This window comes from Micromys minutus (assembly GCF_963924665.1).
Source record: "Micromys minutus genome assembly, chromosome: 21".
Lineage (NCBI taxonomy): Eukaryota > Metazoa > Chordata > Mammalia > Rodentia > Muridae > Micromys > Micromys minutus.
The window spans coordinates 3,385,370-3,403,135 of record NC_137956.1 but is presented as its reverse complement, the minus strand read 5'-3'; the positions used below and the strand labels follow the sequence as shown (position 1 = coordinate 3,403,135).

The 17,766-nt window shown below is 38.3% G+C and overlaps 1 protein-coding gene across 1 annotated transcript in view; it reads right to left on the bottom strand.

The window, feature by feature from the left end:
- The window catches only part of ICE2 (interactor of little elongation complex ELL subunit 2), a 37,602-nt gene extending 20,247 nt beyond the window's left edge, over positions 1-17,355 (bottom strand). Inside the window, exons 1-9 of the mRNA XM_080934895.1 lie at positions 17,292-17,355; positions 16,329-16,470; positions 15,183-15,287; positions 6,937-7,186; positions 5,672-5,791; positions 3,834-3,971; positions 3,200-3,316; positions 2,887-3,046; positions 1,886-2,067 (exon numbers count right to left, since the gene is read on the bottom strand). Coding sequence (XP_080791021.1) covers positions 1,886-2,067; positions 2,887-3,046; positions 3,200-3,316; positions 3,834-3,971; positions 5,672-5,791; positions 6,937-7,186; positions 15,183-15,287; positions 16,329-16,369 — 1,113 coding nt within the window. The 5' untranslated portion in view covers positions 16,370-16,470; positions 17,292-17,355. The remainder of the gene's footprint in view (positions 1-1,885; positions 2,068-2,886; positions 3,047-3,199; positions 3,317-3,833; positions 3,972-5,671; positions 5,792-6,936; positions 7,187-15,182; positions 15,288-16,328; positions 16,471-17,291) is intronic.
- Between the last annotated feature and the right edge of the window lie 411 nt (positions 17,356-17,766).

The following is a 17,766-nucleotide window of genomic DNA, read 5'->3' as shown; positions in this document are numbered from 1 at the left end:
TTTCTTAATGTATCCTGTCTTTCTCCATAATATTTATCAGTACCTGCTACTTCTGTTGTTGCATATTCAGTATGTGTTGTCTACTACAGTGTAAGCACAGAGACAGGCTGCATTCCTATTTACCTAGTCTCAGCATACAGAACAGAATCTACACAGTAAATATTTGCAGAATGGATTATTTTCTACAAACAAAATATTTTACTTTAATAATCATAGAAAATTACCTTTATGTACACATCATTAAAAATAATATTTATACAATATCAACTGTCACTCTTATGTTTTATGTAACTTGAACTTAAATCGCTAATAAGTTAACATGATACCCATTTTACAGATGGCCTCTGATAAGACCACTTATTCTCTGCTTGGTTTTAAACTACAAAGTACTATTGACTATCACTGCCTTCTTGTATTACAGAACCATACTAACCTTTACCTCTGTGTCACTGTGACTGTTCCTATTAACTAATCTCTCTCCAGCCTCCTTTCCAACTGCCTTCTTGGCTTCTGGGACCACTGCCCTGCTGTTTACTTCTATGACATTTGTCACAGTAGAAAGGGAAATCATGGAATTGATTTTTCTATAACTGGCTTATTTAACATTCTGATCTTCAGGTACATCCATACTGGTGCTAATGACAGATTTTCTTATCTTTAAAGGTTTACTAGTATCCCAGTGTATTTATACACCCCATTTTCTTGACCCAGTTGCCCACTCCTGGACACTAAAGTTGACTCTGTATCTGGGCCACTATGCATAATGCTGCAATCAACATTAGGCACAGGGTTCAAGCTCTCTGGTGTGCTGTGTTCGCTAGACAGCTGCTGGGACATACGGCAGTCTTATTTTTAAGAGACTTCCTCACTGTTTTCTGTAGTGGCTGAACTAATCTGCATTCTGAACAAGTGCTCCATATCCTCCTCAGTATCTGTCTTGTTGTTACTTAGAAATTCTGACACAGGTCTGTCACTGCCTCAGCTTTCCAAGCGTTAGGATTACCATACGAGCCACATGCCTAACTAGCACTTGTCACTTATTCCTGTAGTTATTTGCAATCTTCTCAGAGAAGATGATACTCACTGCAGTGCTTGTGTAGGTGAGTGTGGGTATGTGGAGGTCCAAGGCTGAGGCCATGTGTCTTCTTCCTCAGTCACTCTCCACCTTACTGTCTGAGAGATCAATACTCTCATTGAGCCTAGAGTTCTCTGTTTACCTAGGCCGGCTGACCAATAAAATCCAGAGATCTACCTGTTCTCTCCTTACCCACCCAGTGCTGTGTCTACGGGTATGTTCAGTCATACCTGCTTTTTATATGGGTGCTAGGGATTAGAACCCAGATCCTCATGCTTCTGTAGCAAGAACTACTGACTAAGCCTTCTCCTCAGCACTTCATGGCTTTCACTTGCATTTCCATGACAACTGGTGATGGTGAACATTCTTTCCTACATTTGTCAGCTATGTATATATCTTGTTTTAGAATGTATACTCAAATCGTCATGCTGGTTTTTAAATTTTATCTTAAGTAAGGGGTTCAGAGAGATGGCTCAGGGGTTAAGAACAATTGCTGCCTTTCCAGAGGGTCCAGGTTCAGATCCAAGCACTCACTTCAGGTGCCTCACAACTGCCTGCAACTCCCGGGAATTTGAGGCCTTTGGTCTCTGAACACACTGCTCTCATATACATATTCAGATTCAGGCACACACCTACATATAACTAAAACTAAAAATAAATCTTTACAAAAACTTGTGATACATAAAAACTGCAGTATTAATCACATAACATGTAATATTTGATTACATGTATATTAAAGACTATATGTTTCAAAATGATAAAGAAGGATAAACAACATATCTTAAACAGTGGAGAAAAAGTATTGCATACCTCAACCTCAGAGGTGTACTCTTCCGGTTTGTCCATAAAGACGGCAGAGACTGGAACAGATGTGTTTTTTGATATTACATGTTTTAATGGAACTTCATGGAAGATTTGATTTCTTTCTCTCATTGTCATTTGCTTTCGGGGAAGTGGTGAATTGACATATATTACTTTGACTGGTTTGGAACCTGAAGATAGAAACAGAAACAAGTGGTGATTACTATCTGGTAGTTTTCAAAGAGGAAAAAGGACATATGGCAAAAGGATCACTGAACAGAGGCAGGATGGGAAAATGCTGCCATGCTCCTGCATCTGTCATTCTTGGACTACATGTCTTTAAGCTAAAGGACAAGAGGACCCAGCCAAAAGGAAAAATGTGTTCTACCAATGTTTAAAGGTTTCTGGGTGTTAGAACTGTCCTGTTATTATTTTTCTTTCAGGAACTTGCAAAACATGATAACACTTTTACAAGAGATTACACTTTAACTTATAGTTCTATTTTGTCTTTATGATGGAAGATAGTCTTTTATTTATATTCTTGTATTTAATATCAATTTGGAAGATAAAATGACCAAATATGAACCAGATTGACAGGGGAACTAATGTGCAAACAATAATTTACTGATGACAGAGGTTTTAATTCTGGTTCCCAATTACAGAAGTCCTGGAAATTTGCCCACTGCAAGCTGTCTAATGTGATGCATTCCTTCATCTCAATGACAAAATACAAGTCCCACACCTTCCATATATTTCTGTCTAGCCTGAGTAATAATTCCTTCTCTTTGTCTCACACCTACACATGGCTGCAGGTACCATAGGTTTCAGCAGGCACTTCTATCACAACTTTATAGCTAGCTAAGCTCTACTGAGTTTAAATGTCAGATTCTCATTCTCCTTAAACAAAGATGGAGATCTGTGTGTGGCACATAGCCATCTATGTCTGCACAGCTGAAATGAGGTAGTTCTATCCCTTCTGAGTACATTATCTGGCATACCAAATCACAAACCTTCCACAGCTATCATCTGAACACACACTGGAATTTCCCACTGCTCCTTGTAGCTTGGTCCATGGTTATTGAGCAAGGTGAATAATGCTTGGCTAGTCAAAGCTATCTGCGGATGGTATCTTGAAACGAGCTTCTCTGCATTTGGGTCTTTACTAATATCCTGAAAAACAATTGTATTCTATATTGTGATTTATGCCTCATAAATAAACAGAACAATGTGCACCTTAATATCTAGGTCACTCTCAACATTTCCACTGTGTAGTACAATTATTAAGATTATTTTAAGTATTTAGGGAAGCCACTTGAAACTTACGCAGTGCATAGCTTCAGCTTTTTGCTGTGGGGTCTCAATGGAAGACATGTCCTCTTTTGGGAGCTGCAATTTCACAGGCATCGAGGGAAATGCTGTTTTTACAAACTTTGCACTGCCCTAAATAAGTGAAAAATCAACGTTATTGTGAAAGCCTTCATGTATTTTTCTTGTAACACAGGAAACTGAAATTTCAAATGTCAATCTTAGACCCTCCTTAAGCCATGGTTTTCCTTGACCACCATAAGCAATGTTTTTGTTATTGCTATGTCATCTAAAAAGGTCCAGTGGAAGGAAGTCTCCCGAAATCTTCCTGCCACTGTAAGTTTCACTTTTTTAAATGAAGCATAAATCACAAAACAGAAGAATGGAAGCACTAAAACACCCTTTTCATACACTTATTTTTCAAACACTGTGAATAAATTTTCTTTAAACGGAATTCCCTGCTTTATTTGAAAAATGTTAAAGAAAGTGGGAGGAAAAAAGTCAAGAAACAAAATTAGTTCCTGTACTTTAAAAATGTAAGTCCTGCACCTGCACTGTGTATCTCAAAGGCATAAGCACTGTCCACGTGAGACAAATGAGGTTCTAGCTGAAGCCTGCAGTCACCCCTTCACACTCACAGAATAAACCTTACCAAAACAAGAAGAGTCTTTTCTAACTTCAGTCCCATCTCTATTTTGAAGGGGAAGAACCCCATTAGGCTGGTAACTTCATGAAGAGTATAAAATTCTGGGTACTTTTTCACTTGTTCAATGCAAGCTCTTAAGATTTGCTGAAAAAATAGAAAATAAATTATTTAAAAAACTATTAATTTGTATTATATTTCCCTAACAAATATTCGTTGGTTACATATGACTATACATTTATTAACTGCAAAGTTAGATTCATTTCATTCATCCCCTCTTCTTCAATAATCCACACATTCTGTTTATTATTTGATCTAATCTTTATTTTCATAACAAATTTTAACCTAATTTCCTAAAATAATGATATTTAATAATACTAAAATTGGTGATCTTATTAAATTTTAAAATTAAATAGAGAAGACTTAAGATATTTTCTATGCTTCTTAGGAAACTGACAAAAGAAATGAAGCCACATGAAAACTTCTGCATAATGTATTACAGTAGATGAAGCCAGGCCTGGCCACGTGCGCACATCCCTGAACTCTCCGTACCTGGAAGGTAGAGGAAGGAGAGGGAGTAGTTTGATGTCAGCCTGGGCTAAATAAAAAATCTGTCTTTGAAAAAAATGACTAAGTACGTGTCTTTTCTAGTTTCTAAAATATTAATGACTAGCCAGGAAATGTATTTGGGAAGGAAATATTCATAGCATTAACAACAAATGCATATACCTATGGTAACATGTAAGTAATTCAGAGGAGCAGTGCTATCATTGGGGGAAGATTTGCTCATTTTAAAGCGCACACATGCTGGCTTCTAAGGTATCTGTCATCTTTTGTCAGTGGGTGGTATCTAGAACTTTTAGGAAGTATTCTATTGTATTTTTATTTTTCAGTTAGGCTTTCACCGGATTGTTCTGACTGGAACAGAATGCACTATATAGACCAGGCTGGCCTGGAACTCACAGAGATCAAAGATCTGCCTGTCTCTGCCTCCTAAGTGCTAGAATTAAAGGCATGTGCCATCACAACCAGCTAGGATGTATTTTAGATTAGAAGTTCTAACATCTATGCCTCCTCCTTCTACATAGTTACAAATGTTTCAAGTTACAAATCAATAAGTAGCTTAGTACACTTACATTATTTATTGTGTGTGAGAGAGAAAGAGAAGGAAATACAGAGATAGAGACAGAGAGAGAGGCAGGCAGGCAGGGGACAGGAGAGATGTGGAGGCGTCAGCTTTCTCCTTCTACCACGTGGGCAGGGGTACCTGGGATGTAAATCAGGTAGACGGGCTCAGTACACGTGCCTTTAGTGGCTAAGCCAAGGCTTGCAGTTCCATATCCTGTTTCTTTTCCTGAGACACACGTCCCACTGTATATAACACTTGCAACTGTATTCACTTATCTCAGCATTTGCTCAAAAAAACAAAAACAAAAAACAAAAAACTAGCTAGCTCTGAGAGGAAGCAGTTATGGCACCACTTTCATAGGTTATGTTGCCTGCTATCAAATAAGGAATGAAAGACTGGTGGAAAATTCCAGAAACAAGGAATTCCTAACTTTTAAACTGTGAATAATTTCGAGCAGCACATTAAGGCCTTGTGACACCCAGCTCCGTGCAAACAAATCTTTTCCTCAGTAGCAAGCCCAGGTATGAACTGCAGCCTGTCTACCTCCACTCCGCCTGAGCTGTCAGAAGTTCTAATTTACACACGGAGTAGCGTGCTGGCCTCTGTAACTACACAGCTAAAGCAGATGATTCCCTAAGCTGCGGGGTCCTCACATACTTTAGAAATGCAGCGATCACCACCAATTACTCAACAGTTTATGGAAATGTGATCTTTTTACCTCCGTGAAGAGACGGGCCTCATCAGACAGCATATTATAATCCTGTGCACATTTCTTTGCAGAATTCTGTAAAAACTTTAGGAATTCATTAACTTCTTCATTCACATGTTTTTTCATATCCTTTTTAAAAGAGTACACATATAAACTTTTGTTAGAAGTAATCACCCATCAATAGTTACCCTAATACCTTGAATTTCAAAGAGTAAAACAAAGTCTAGAGTGAAAACCACAAAGAAAACAATTAAAATACTACTATATAATAATGATAACCTCTAGGGTATAATTTACTGTCAGATTGTGGACTTACTATGTGCGAGGCATGGGTTCAACCCCGAGCCTGTATGCATGTACACACATACACCCATCAAAAACTCTTCAGGAATAGAAAAGCAAATAAGCGAAGTAACAGAATATGCTGTCTAGGAAAGTTACAGAAGTGCAAGTGCCCGTCGCTGGGTGTGGTGCACACTCTACAACCATGGCAAGTTGGAGGTGGTGCAGCACCAGTGACTGCAGACAGTTTGGAATATGGAAGTCACTGTTTTGAAAACAAAAAAGTAAGAAAAATAGAAAACAATAGTTTATAGATACATGGAAGATTTTATTAGTACTCAGTGTATTTATTTAGGTAAAACAAGAAATCACCCATTTCCTCATGCAAGAGGCCAAAAAAGAGAAAACAATATCTGGTGTTGGTGAAGGTGCCCGCACAATCTCTTGTCTTACGGTATAAACAAACAATTAAAACCTTCTGAAGAATAATTTATCCATCTATAACTACAGACCAATGCTTTAAAAACATGTACAGCCCTTGATCTCAAAACTTTAAAAATACTTTAAAGAATCTGTCACTGGAATCTTTATTTTTCTTTAAAAATCACTGGAATAAACAAAGATTTTGTTAGAAAGATATTCAGCATAGTATCATTTCTGTAATTAGCGATATTGACACGATTTACTCAGGATGGTCCCAGCAGGCTTGTAGAGGTGTCTGCTAGGAAGTAAAATGAGCTGGAATAAGGCCACCATGCAGCAGAGCAGGGGCCAGGACTACACACAGTAAAATCAACAGAAGGGCTGAAGTGCTAACACTGTAATAAATCTCACTTTCATTTCTGTAATATGACTACCTAATAATAAGAGAAATAAATAAGTAATACATTAACAATGGCAAAGAGAAATGAGAGGTAATGTAGAGTTATTTCCTAACTCTTGATATTGTTACTGAAGCTAATGGACAGAATATATACATAATATATACATACCAGATACTGCAGAAATTCATTTGTATTTGTTCCAACAGTCTTGGAATTTGAGGGGATCTTTGCATATTTAGCCAACAAATCCACATAAGTCCTCTGCTCTCTCTGTGAGAACCGAGAGAAACGAGGATATGGAACTCTTGGTTTAGGAAGGAGAATCATCCCAACTTTTTCCTTTGCTTGAGTTGCTGAACTAACTGCAGGCTCATTTTCTACAGAACTTGCTGAGACACTCAAATTTTCTCCTATACGTCTGGGGAAAAAAAATACAATTTACGAATATGTGCTTTTCACATGAAGATTACTATCATAGAACTTACGGTTCTCAATCAAAAGGGAGAATAATAAGGCATGATTAACAGTAACTTCTGGATTATTATCTAACTCTGCCACCTGCATTTTCAAGTTCAGTCACTTAGTGCAGATTAAGTATTCTACATGAAAAAGACCTCACTGCAGGTTTACCTTCAACCACCTGACAGAGAGGCAGAGGCACACTTCAACTAACTATCCTATTGGAGCTTTCCCCTGAGATTACATGGGGAAACCATGTTGTCAGGTATACTAACGTTTGCTAATTACAGTGCTACTTGGTTATTAATGCCCACTTTCTTCACTAAAGTGGACCAACTAATATGACAAAGAACATTAAGAACAGAATGAAATGGGGTCATAAATTTGAAGTTAATTAATTCTCTAAAATTCTTAAATTTTCTGGTTTCCATCGGTTATCTCAGGACTTAGAAATAAAATTCCAGTAACTGTCTCATTTTATGGAAGCAGTAGTGATTTTAGAAAGATTGGACAATCCTCTATCTATCACATATATGGCTAAATTCACAGAAATGTCTATGCTTTTTATGGATGCAAAAGAAAAATTATGGCACATCTGTAAGGAGGTGTGCTACAAGAGAAATTGACGGGTAGCAGCTGGAGAGCCTGACATTAGACTTGTTTGTAAAATGACACCCCAATAAGTAAAATCACCTATTTCTACTAAGACATATAACTATAGATTATTATCTTGTTCATACATTTTGTCTATTTTTGCTATTCAGTTACTTAGTCTACACTTTCAGTAAGAGGTAGAAATCTACCAAAAAACTCTATATCCTTAGTCTCTACAATTCTGATTTCTACCACTGTCATTGCTTCTTTAACTTGACTCCAAATTAAACAATAATTCATGGAGGAAAGGAAACTAATAAAAATGATGAAGTCTACTGACTCATTTATTAATATGTATTGATATTTATAATTACTAGTGTATGCTATGTCCCAGAGTTTTAACAAGAGATCACACCAAGATGTTAATTTAGCCAGTGGTTTGACAAATGAATGAAAGACAACTATATCCATATGAAAGAAGGAAACTATACCCATTCATACACATATATAAAAGCAATCTGATAATCTTGGGTTTCCAAACTAAATTTACCAAATAGGTGGCTGAGAAGAATGTAATGAAGATCGTGGAGCAAGAGGAAGCTTCAAATGGAAGGGAACAGTGATCTGAAATCATGACACTATTACTTTCCTTATGACATTAACTCCTTAAGCCAGTAGATACATTTAACTCACCACAAGAGGGAAAGGTTGACCGCACTTTGGTAAGGAATACTAGATGCTTAGCATGTATGACACTGTTTCACACAACTTATACAGGTCTTTTTTCTCTTGCATAAAAACAACTATAATTGTTACTCTGACACTACATTTTTTTTCCCCCAACGATTATTTCTTAGTATGCTTCATTCTGCTTCTCTTAAATACAGTTCTGCTCATTATGGGGTTTTGGTGCTGAGAATTAAGTCCAGGGTCTTCTTACAGGTTGCACACATGCCATACACTGTAAGTGGACCATCTTTGCAAATCATCCCATGCTTGTTGAAAATGCAACATAGTTATTGTTTTTATTTCACAGTATGTATTTAGGACATCATGCTGTTTTTAAAAGTTATGTTTGTGTTAATAAGCTATCAATTTAATTTCTAATAAAACGTACATTAATTCTTACAAATGGTTGTTAAAAATGAGGTTTGGGCCTTATTATGTTGGGAAATGGTAATTTATAATAGTATAATAAATATAGTATAAATTCCAAAGTCTGAAAATAGGAAAAGGTTTTGCAAAAACCTTCCTCCCTCAAATAAAGCAGTCATTTAAAAACACTTCAGAGGTAAGCTATGAATGAAAAACTCAACAAATATCTACTTAGTTAAAGGGGAGAGAATTTTGGAAATTAAAATTGCGATATTCAGACTGACAAATACAGACAAGAAAACACAAACTTAGCTACCAAAGTTTCTCCAATAACTGTATAAAATAAGCTCGTTTTAGGTTAACAAAATGAATATTAACTGCTGATCTTGGTAGAAATGTATTACAGCAAATTGATTTCTCACTAGAATACGTCTTGAGAGCTATTCAAACCTAACAGTATTGTGTCCGCAACTCTTAACAATACTGCTTCACAGCTGTCTCTCTAAATATGAGAACATGTCTGTCCTCCTGGCACAAACTGGCAAATTTAATTAAGCTGCAGCAGCAACGAGATGCTGACTCAGATATGCCCGAGTAGGAATGTCAAGACATTCTAGCAGTTTAAATTGGCTACGTACAGCAGAGAATGAAACGGCAGCACATCAAGACCATTTTCAAGTGCAGTGCTGTCAAAATCTTCATCAGGTGCACCCACAAGTACCCACCAGCACTCCCCACACACATTACACCACTGCACTGTCTTTCAGCTGATAGTTTGAAGTTCCCTCCTTCATTTTGTCAACTACCATTTTCTTTTTACTTCCAGTTGCTAGGAAATAAAAGGTTCCAGGCCATTTGCTAGACTCTTAAGTTGCCTAGTTTGGCAGTTTCTTTAAAAACCACATTTGGAAATGGTATTTCTGGGCTCCATCTCAAATTCTACCTAAATCTTGGAGTTTAGTTTTCTTTTATATTAATCAGGTTAACAACAACTATATCTCCACATCAAATTCAAGACTATTCAGTCACTTGTTGGCTTAAAACTCAATTATAAGGATCTATAATCAGAATGTTTAATTTTAAAGACAAGTGTTTATGTTTCCATGAACAGCTCTTTGTTTTTCTAGTTTACTCTTCGATAAACTTTACAAATACTGTAATGAACTTGATCTTCCCAGGAGCAAAGCCATACTGACTTTCTACCTAACTCACACTGCTTATACCATGTTAGTCTGATGGTCATTTTATCCTATAAACATGCATGTGAATGCAGCAAGTCTAGTGAATGTTTCATATCCTGAAATTAAGAGTAAAACGCCTTTTGGTGATGAGATGGGACTGATTGCAGTTTGAAATCAACACAATTAAAGGTGTATTTTCTTCCAACATGCTAGAGAACATAAAAATTACTATATTATGGATAGTAATGAAGAATGTTTTTCCCCAACAAAGTTTTAAATAACTAAACCCCAAAATCAGTTCCTTGATACAACAACAAAAAAATCCAGAATACATATTAATTCAATGCTTTGTGCTTTTCTTTAATACTAATGTAAATCATACTAATAAATCATGCCATATAAAAAAATCTAAAGAAAGAAAAGCATATTCTAAGAAAAAAATTTTAGGTTTTCTTTTTTTGTTTTGTTTTGTTTTTGTTTTTTTGGCATAACTGCCAACAAAATATTGTTTCTTTTAATCAACTCATGCTTAGGAAATGCTGAGACTGCAAAGTAGTATTGAAGTAACTAAGAAGCAATGGTAGGATGAAGACTACTAAAGTCAGCCACACATGCAGTCCTAGCACTCAAAGAGGCAGACGCAGAGAGAGTGTCAGGGTCTAAATGATGAGCTCTGGGCCGGCCAGAGCTACAGAAGAGATCTTATTTCCAAAAAAAAAGATGAAGTTAGTAATTTTTACCTGAAACGATGAAGGCAGAAACAACTATAAGAACTTTAAAAAAAACACACACAATGGAATTTTATACAGCTATAACAAAATATGAAATCAGAGTTATCTACAAGAAAACTAGATATTATTCTATTAAGCAAAATAAACCCCGAATAAGAAATAAGGGACAATGGACTTACATTTAAAACTTTATATTTATGTTCAACTTTGTGTATGTGCATGCGTGCGCCAGTGTGTTTGCTGGTCATAAAATTAGGCAGTGAATCACTGGTGGAGAGGAAGTTTTTTTAGGGAGGTGGGAAATCAAGGATAGTGGATAGTATGCACTGAGACAGCAACACGTTGTTATCTGGGGCAAGAAGGGAACCAGCCTGGGTAACAGGGAGAACATGGACAGAGAGAATGCATGGGAACACAGTATAATGGAATGTATGTATAAAGATGGCATGATGGAACCCATCAGGAAAGGCACTGGGAAAGGGAGAGATCAGAGAGTTTTCAGTAACTTCTCTCATTACAAGACACATGTGCTCTTTGTAGAAGCAGAAGATCAATCCTGGAGGAAGGAACCTCCAACAGGTGGAATGAAAAACCAGGGTACCGGAAGAGAACATGCAGCACAGAGGCCTGTGCTCCCTGCTCATTATGCATCATCCTAGAAGGGGGTGGAGAGATGGCTCAGTGGTTCAGAGCTGGCTGCTCTTGCAGAAGACCCAGGTTTGACTTCTAGCCTGATTCACATGGTAGTTCACGACTGTCTATAACTCCAGTCAAGGGCATCAGATATTCTCTTCTGGCATCTGCTGGCACTGCACATACATGGTACAGACATGGCAAAATGCCAATGCACATTAAAAATATCCTCAAGAGCCTTGGAGATAGGCCCTTAAGAGACTAACATGTAAATTGACATTTACTGGGTCTAGTGACTTTGTAACTTTCCGATACCATAATTTATATAAATTGAGATATTAAAGAAAAATGAAAAAAAAAAGAACACTATGCTACATTAAGGAATACAGCTGTAAGCAGTTTACTTTGAAGGTGCAATGATACAGAAAAGGGTTAAAGGTAGATGGATAGAAAAGTGAATTTAATAATATGTTCACAGAATCCAAGAATTGGGTATAAGGGTATTCCCTGCTAAAGCTTTAACTTTGCTGTGTTTGAGTTTTTTTCTCTACAACGGTGTTCTTCCACAGTTTTGTGATTTTGAATGAATTTCATGTTAGCTTGTACAGACTTAACTTTGCCCAATTACTACAGGAGTGAGAACTTGTACAAGGCACCTTCTCTCTCCAGATTCTTTCATTCCCTGTTCCTCTGACTCTGGACCACAAGGTGACCGCACCCTGAGCATCTTCATGTCTTAGCTCTATAGCATAAGATCCCTTTTCTCAGTGTGATGAGGTGATTTAACGTAGACCCTGAGTGACACGACCGCCTATGCTGACATGTAAGATGCTGACATTTGTTTTGCTATCAAATACCAGTTAATCTGATTGTGTGGGTAGGTATTTTCCCAGATGATGGGACACTTTGTCAGCTGTTCTCAGGCATAACATTATCCATTTGTCCTAAACTGGGGATCTGTGTGTAGAGATCTTCCTGAGACTCAGTCTATTATTAGAATCTCGTTAGTCTGTCAGAGACCTTCTGTTGCTCACAAGTTTGAAATGACATTAAAGAGACGAGCATCAATCCCCTTTCAAGATTTTGTTATAGATATTGAACTCTAGGATTTTTTTTCTTTCAGGAAAAATAAAGCCAATGATTTGTACACATAATGTTCCTGCTTTCTCTCTACTAAGAGTAGTACATTGTCCTTATGACTGGGCATTGTGCTCATTGTTGGGTATTGTACAATCATCTCATGGTTGTTGCCACTGTTGGAGATTTTTGTTGAGTCACCATCTAGCAGTTTTGCTGCATCATCATCATCATCATCATCATCATCATCATCAAACAATTTTGCTGAGTCATCTTTTGGAATTTTTGTTAAGCTACTTTTGGGCAATATATTTTAGATTCGCCACCTGGCATTTCTGTTGTGTTGACATGTTTGTCAAGTCACCCTTAGGGTTTTTCTGAGCCATCATTCAGCATTTTGTTGAGCTGTCTTAGGTAGGGTTTCTATAGCTGTGATAAAACACCATGACCAAATGCAGCAACATGGGAAGAAAAGGGTTTATTATTTCAGACTAAAGTTTCATATCACAGTTCATCACTGCAGGAACCTGGAGGCAAGAGCTGATGCAGAGACCATGAAAGAGTTTTGCTTACTGGCTTGCTCCTCATGGCTTGTTCAGTCTACCTTGTTATAACACCTAGGAACACAATCCTGGGGGAAGCATAGCCCATAGCTGAGCTGGGCCCTCCCATATCAATTATCAATCAAGAAATTGTACCATAGGCTGCCTACCAATTTGGTCAATTTGGCAGAGGCAATTTCTCAGTTTCCTATTTCAAAATGACCTTAGCTTGTATCAAAATGACATTTCACTTGCCAGTACACTGAGTTACTTGGCATTTTGTTGACCCATAGTTTAGTGGGTTTTGCTAAGTTCTTAGACATTTTTGAGGAGTCACTTTTGAGTATTTTGGTACATCATTTCTGGGCACTGTGCTGACTTTGCACTCTGGCTGCTTCCCTTGAAATTTTACAAGCAATAACCTGGAACTTAGTTTGGAACTCTCAGCAATTCTCCACGGCCATGGTTGGAGCATTAATACCAGACTAACCCCAGACTATTTCTCCTTTGGTCTTAAGAACATTTTAAACAAAAGGAAAAAGATGTAAAGGTTAATAAACATTATTTAGTTTAAAATAATCAAAGGTACTGAATGATTGGAAAGTTTTAAAAACTTAGTTTATCACCAGGAAATGATAAAAATTGAACATCAAAAAATAACAGCTTAAAAAACCCACAGATGCATATATAAAAATTTTAACTTTCTAAAGCTGACACTACCAGAGACATTATTAATAAAGACTTAAATATCAATGTGGCAGGATCTATCAAAATAAATGCACACAGATGCTTTACTCACAAGAAGTTATCCAGGTGCAGTCCCATAATGCATACTATCATAACTCCTATTATATAAGGAGGGTATTTGATGTGTGTAGTAGAAGACACAAAACCACACATTTATTATAAACTAAGTCATGCCTACAGAAGCATCTTTGATTCTCAATGGTTTGAATTCAATAGACTAGGTTGAGAGCACAACACCAGTATTTCTTATGAATTTACAAATAAGTCTAGTGATCAGGCGCTGTAGAAGCATGGGGATGAAGATGGCAAAGGAATCTGAGAATACTACAAAACCACCATCAAAAGCTCACTGATCGTGCCATAGGAGTAGTTTCAGAAAGAAACTTGTTCCTGTTTTTAGTCACCTGCTGATTTGCCTTAAGTTGAGAAGTCTTATCTACGTATACTTAGGGTAATTACTGCTGTGGAAGAACCACCACGATTGCTAATGTTTGCGATATGCCTTACTTATCATTCCTCACTTCTTGTCAGCAATACATACCTCTAAAGTAGTATGAGTTCAAAGGAGAGATAACAGAAACGAATGTGGAGGGATCATTAAAACAGGAATTTAAGAATATTCAAATGTTGGTCAAAAGCAAGAGAAAATGAAGACAGAAGTGTAAGCAGAATAATGGGCCGAGAGAACACTGAGAATGTGGAAAAGGTGGGGAGAAAGTTCTTCTTCTGGAAAAGCTCACAGGATCCCAGAAGATCTAAGCTCCTTTGCATCTCTTGTCTCCAGAGTAACCCGAAACAGAATAGACACAGTCAATCAAAAAGGGAAAAGGAGATGCTACAGGCATGTGCGCAAGAAGATCGCTGAGTAGTCACTTTTACACCAGAGAAGAAAAAATTTTTGTAGTGATTTGGTACCATCTATTAAAATATAAAATAAAAACATAGTCTGACTAAATTTGTATGAGTTTACCTTGCAGAATTGCAGAGTTTCTTTAAAAATTCCCACACAAGACTTGCTACAGGGCTTTAAAGTACATATATTAAGCATAGACAATTATTAATTAAGATTAAGGGTAAAACATTATATGTATTCATGGAAAAAATACAAGACGCTGATTTTTAATGATAAAATTATAATGTTTTATGGTGTTCTGAGGTAATTACAACTATGATCTCATTCTGTGTATATAAATATACAGCTATGTGTGGAGTAAGATAAATACCAAAGAGTTATCAGTAGCTTTCTTTTATTTTTCACATTTTTATAATTTGAATGTTTACTAATATCGTCATAAAATTTAAGTTATCAGAAAAACAGCAATGAAAGCAAAAATAAATAACCAAATGAACATTACCTGTTGGACAAAACATAGAGTTCTTTTAAACTTGGAGCCATGGAATGATCTTTATAATTTTCTGGAGAGAAAAATGCTTTAAGGCCATTTTTGGGCGTCACATCCCTGTGAAATAAAGTAATTTACTTGTACTTGACAATTCAAAGTCTCATGTCACACAAAGCGTAATGTCAGAGCTGTAATTTACACCGTTACCCCAGCTTTTCCCAACCCCTTCTAGCCAGCTTATGTTCCTGTGCCTTATCTTGTGTATTTGTTTTACTTCTTAGACTGCTTTAAGGTTGAGGCAGCATGAAACTCTCAAGCTCCAGCAGTCTGCTTTCCCGTAGAATACAAATAAACTTCAGAGGAAAAGAAGGACATGTGACCAAGGATCTGTCAGGGTCAGGGCTCACTTCTGGCCATGAATGGTAATGGTAAAAATGCAACAACTTATTTTTGTTTTGTGTACTATTGTGCCAGGTGAAAAAAAAAAAAAAAAAAAAAAAAAAACCCCAGCTCTCGTATTTATTAACGTGATTTGACTTGTTTAATGGGGTAAATGTCCTAAACCCACCCATCCCTAAAGCGATAAACGAATTTTATAACATCAAAATTAGTTTGAGACAAATATAGCCAGTGTTGGTTAGATGGAAGAAATAAAGAACTGAAATACTGAGATTAATCTAAGGAACTTTGGTTCACAGTGCCAGAGGTGTGTGGAAGTATCTGAACAGCATGGGAATATGTCTCCAGTACTAGGAGGAATTTTGAATGATTCAGTACAGGCTGGGCATGACGGAACACACCTTTAATCCATCACTCAGGATGCTGAGGCAGGTGTATCTCTGAGTTCAAGGCCAGACTGGTCTCCATACTGAGCTCCAGGTAAGTCAAGGTTACACAGAGAAACTCAGCCCCCAGCCCCCAATCTCATTATAATTGAGACTGATATGTTATGGTTAGTGTTGCTTGGATGAATGAATTAATCTGAAACGTTGACAACAATTTCAGCACTTCTCCTCCACAAGAAACCTATAATTACGATATGAAATTATAACTACAAACTTGAGTGTTGTACAATCTCTGCAGGCCAGAAATCTCTCTTAGGTACCCACCATCCCCTGCTCACTCCTCCGCAGTGGATCAGGAAGAGGTCCAACTCACCAGTTCAGCCTTGGTTCACTCATGGTTATGCTAGAGCTCATCTTCCTAGAATTCTCCTTCACTCTAGTTCACAATTATTTCAGCCTGGAAGGGAAGACTCCCAGAGAGTGAGAACTGGATCCTTCCTAGAATCTACATTCAACTGCAGAAAAACAAAAGGTCAAGATTAAACCCATATTAACTCGGGTGAGAGAGAACCTTTGCTTAATTATCTACCCCCTGACTAAAACACAAAAGGCAGGCAGAACGGTTCTATGGAGCAAAGATGACACTGGGGTCCCTTCCCTTTAACTTATGCAAGGAGCGTTGCCCTCAACATTAGCTGAGTTAATAAGAACCAAAACCAGAAGGCTGTTTTCACATTGTTTATAGTATGACAGAGCTGGCTTCCCTTTACTTCACTCCCTTACCACCAGAATAAATCTTGTTGCTATTTCCTCCAGTTACATACAGTTACGGGGGCAGTATATGACATGCGATACACACAGAAAAGGCAGCTTTGCATTTATGAGATTCAGGTACGAGCAATTTCAGAAAACAGTTCACAGGCACCCTCAGCGCAATCATCGGGATTAAGACGTAGCTTGACTTCTTCACGCCGGGTGCCTGTCCTGTCACCCCGTGCGGCTTTGAGGAGTCAAATACAAGACCTGGCCTCTGGGTACGGGTGGTCTCACGGGCTTCCCTCTTCATCTAGTCTACCTCTCCTTTCCCCTTAGTGTGGGGCTGCGGTGGGGGGTGCGGGGGGGGGGGAAGGGACGGTGAACGCCGAGGGAACTGCAGGGAAGCAAAGGAAGACAAAAGTATGGGGAAGGAGAGGGGTCGAATGAGGAAAGCCACTTAGGGCCTGTGAGGGAAGCCGCCGAGGAGGGCCTCTGAGCAAACCGGGGTCGCCATGTTCCCTCTCCCGCCCCTCGCGTCCCGGAGGAGCCGGAGTCCGCGCGCAGCCGCCTTTCCGCCCACCTCCGGGTCCCAAGTGGCTCTGACCCCGAGAAAAGTCGACCTTTCCACACACGTTTTGCTGAACTCACTGCGGCTCGCCTAGGACGGCCTCATTTAAAAGCCCCGAGGGCGCCCGCACGGCCGCGCGTGATGACGTCACGCGAGCGCCGCGGGAGGGGCCTGCGCGCGAACGCACAGAGGGGACAGGCCACAGTGTTAGGAGCCCAGGTAGACCGGCTGTGACCTCAGGCTTCCGTAATGCTGATCCTGGCTCTTAATTAGTTTTTATCGGTGTGCTTGATTTCTTGTCTGTCTGTCTGTCTGTCTTAGAGATAGTGTCTCAAGTAGGCCACATTAACTGTAAACATCCTGTGTGGTACAGCCAAGGCTGATCTTGAACTTCTCACCCTTATGCCTCCACATCCTGAGTGTTGGGATTACAGACTACATCACCACACCCCATGTATACGGTGTTGTGAAGGGAGTCTAGTCTTTA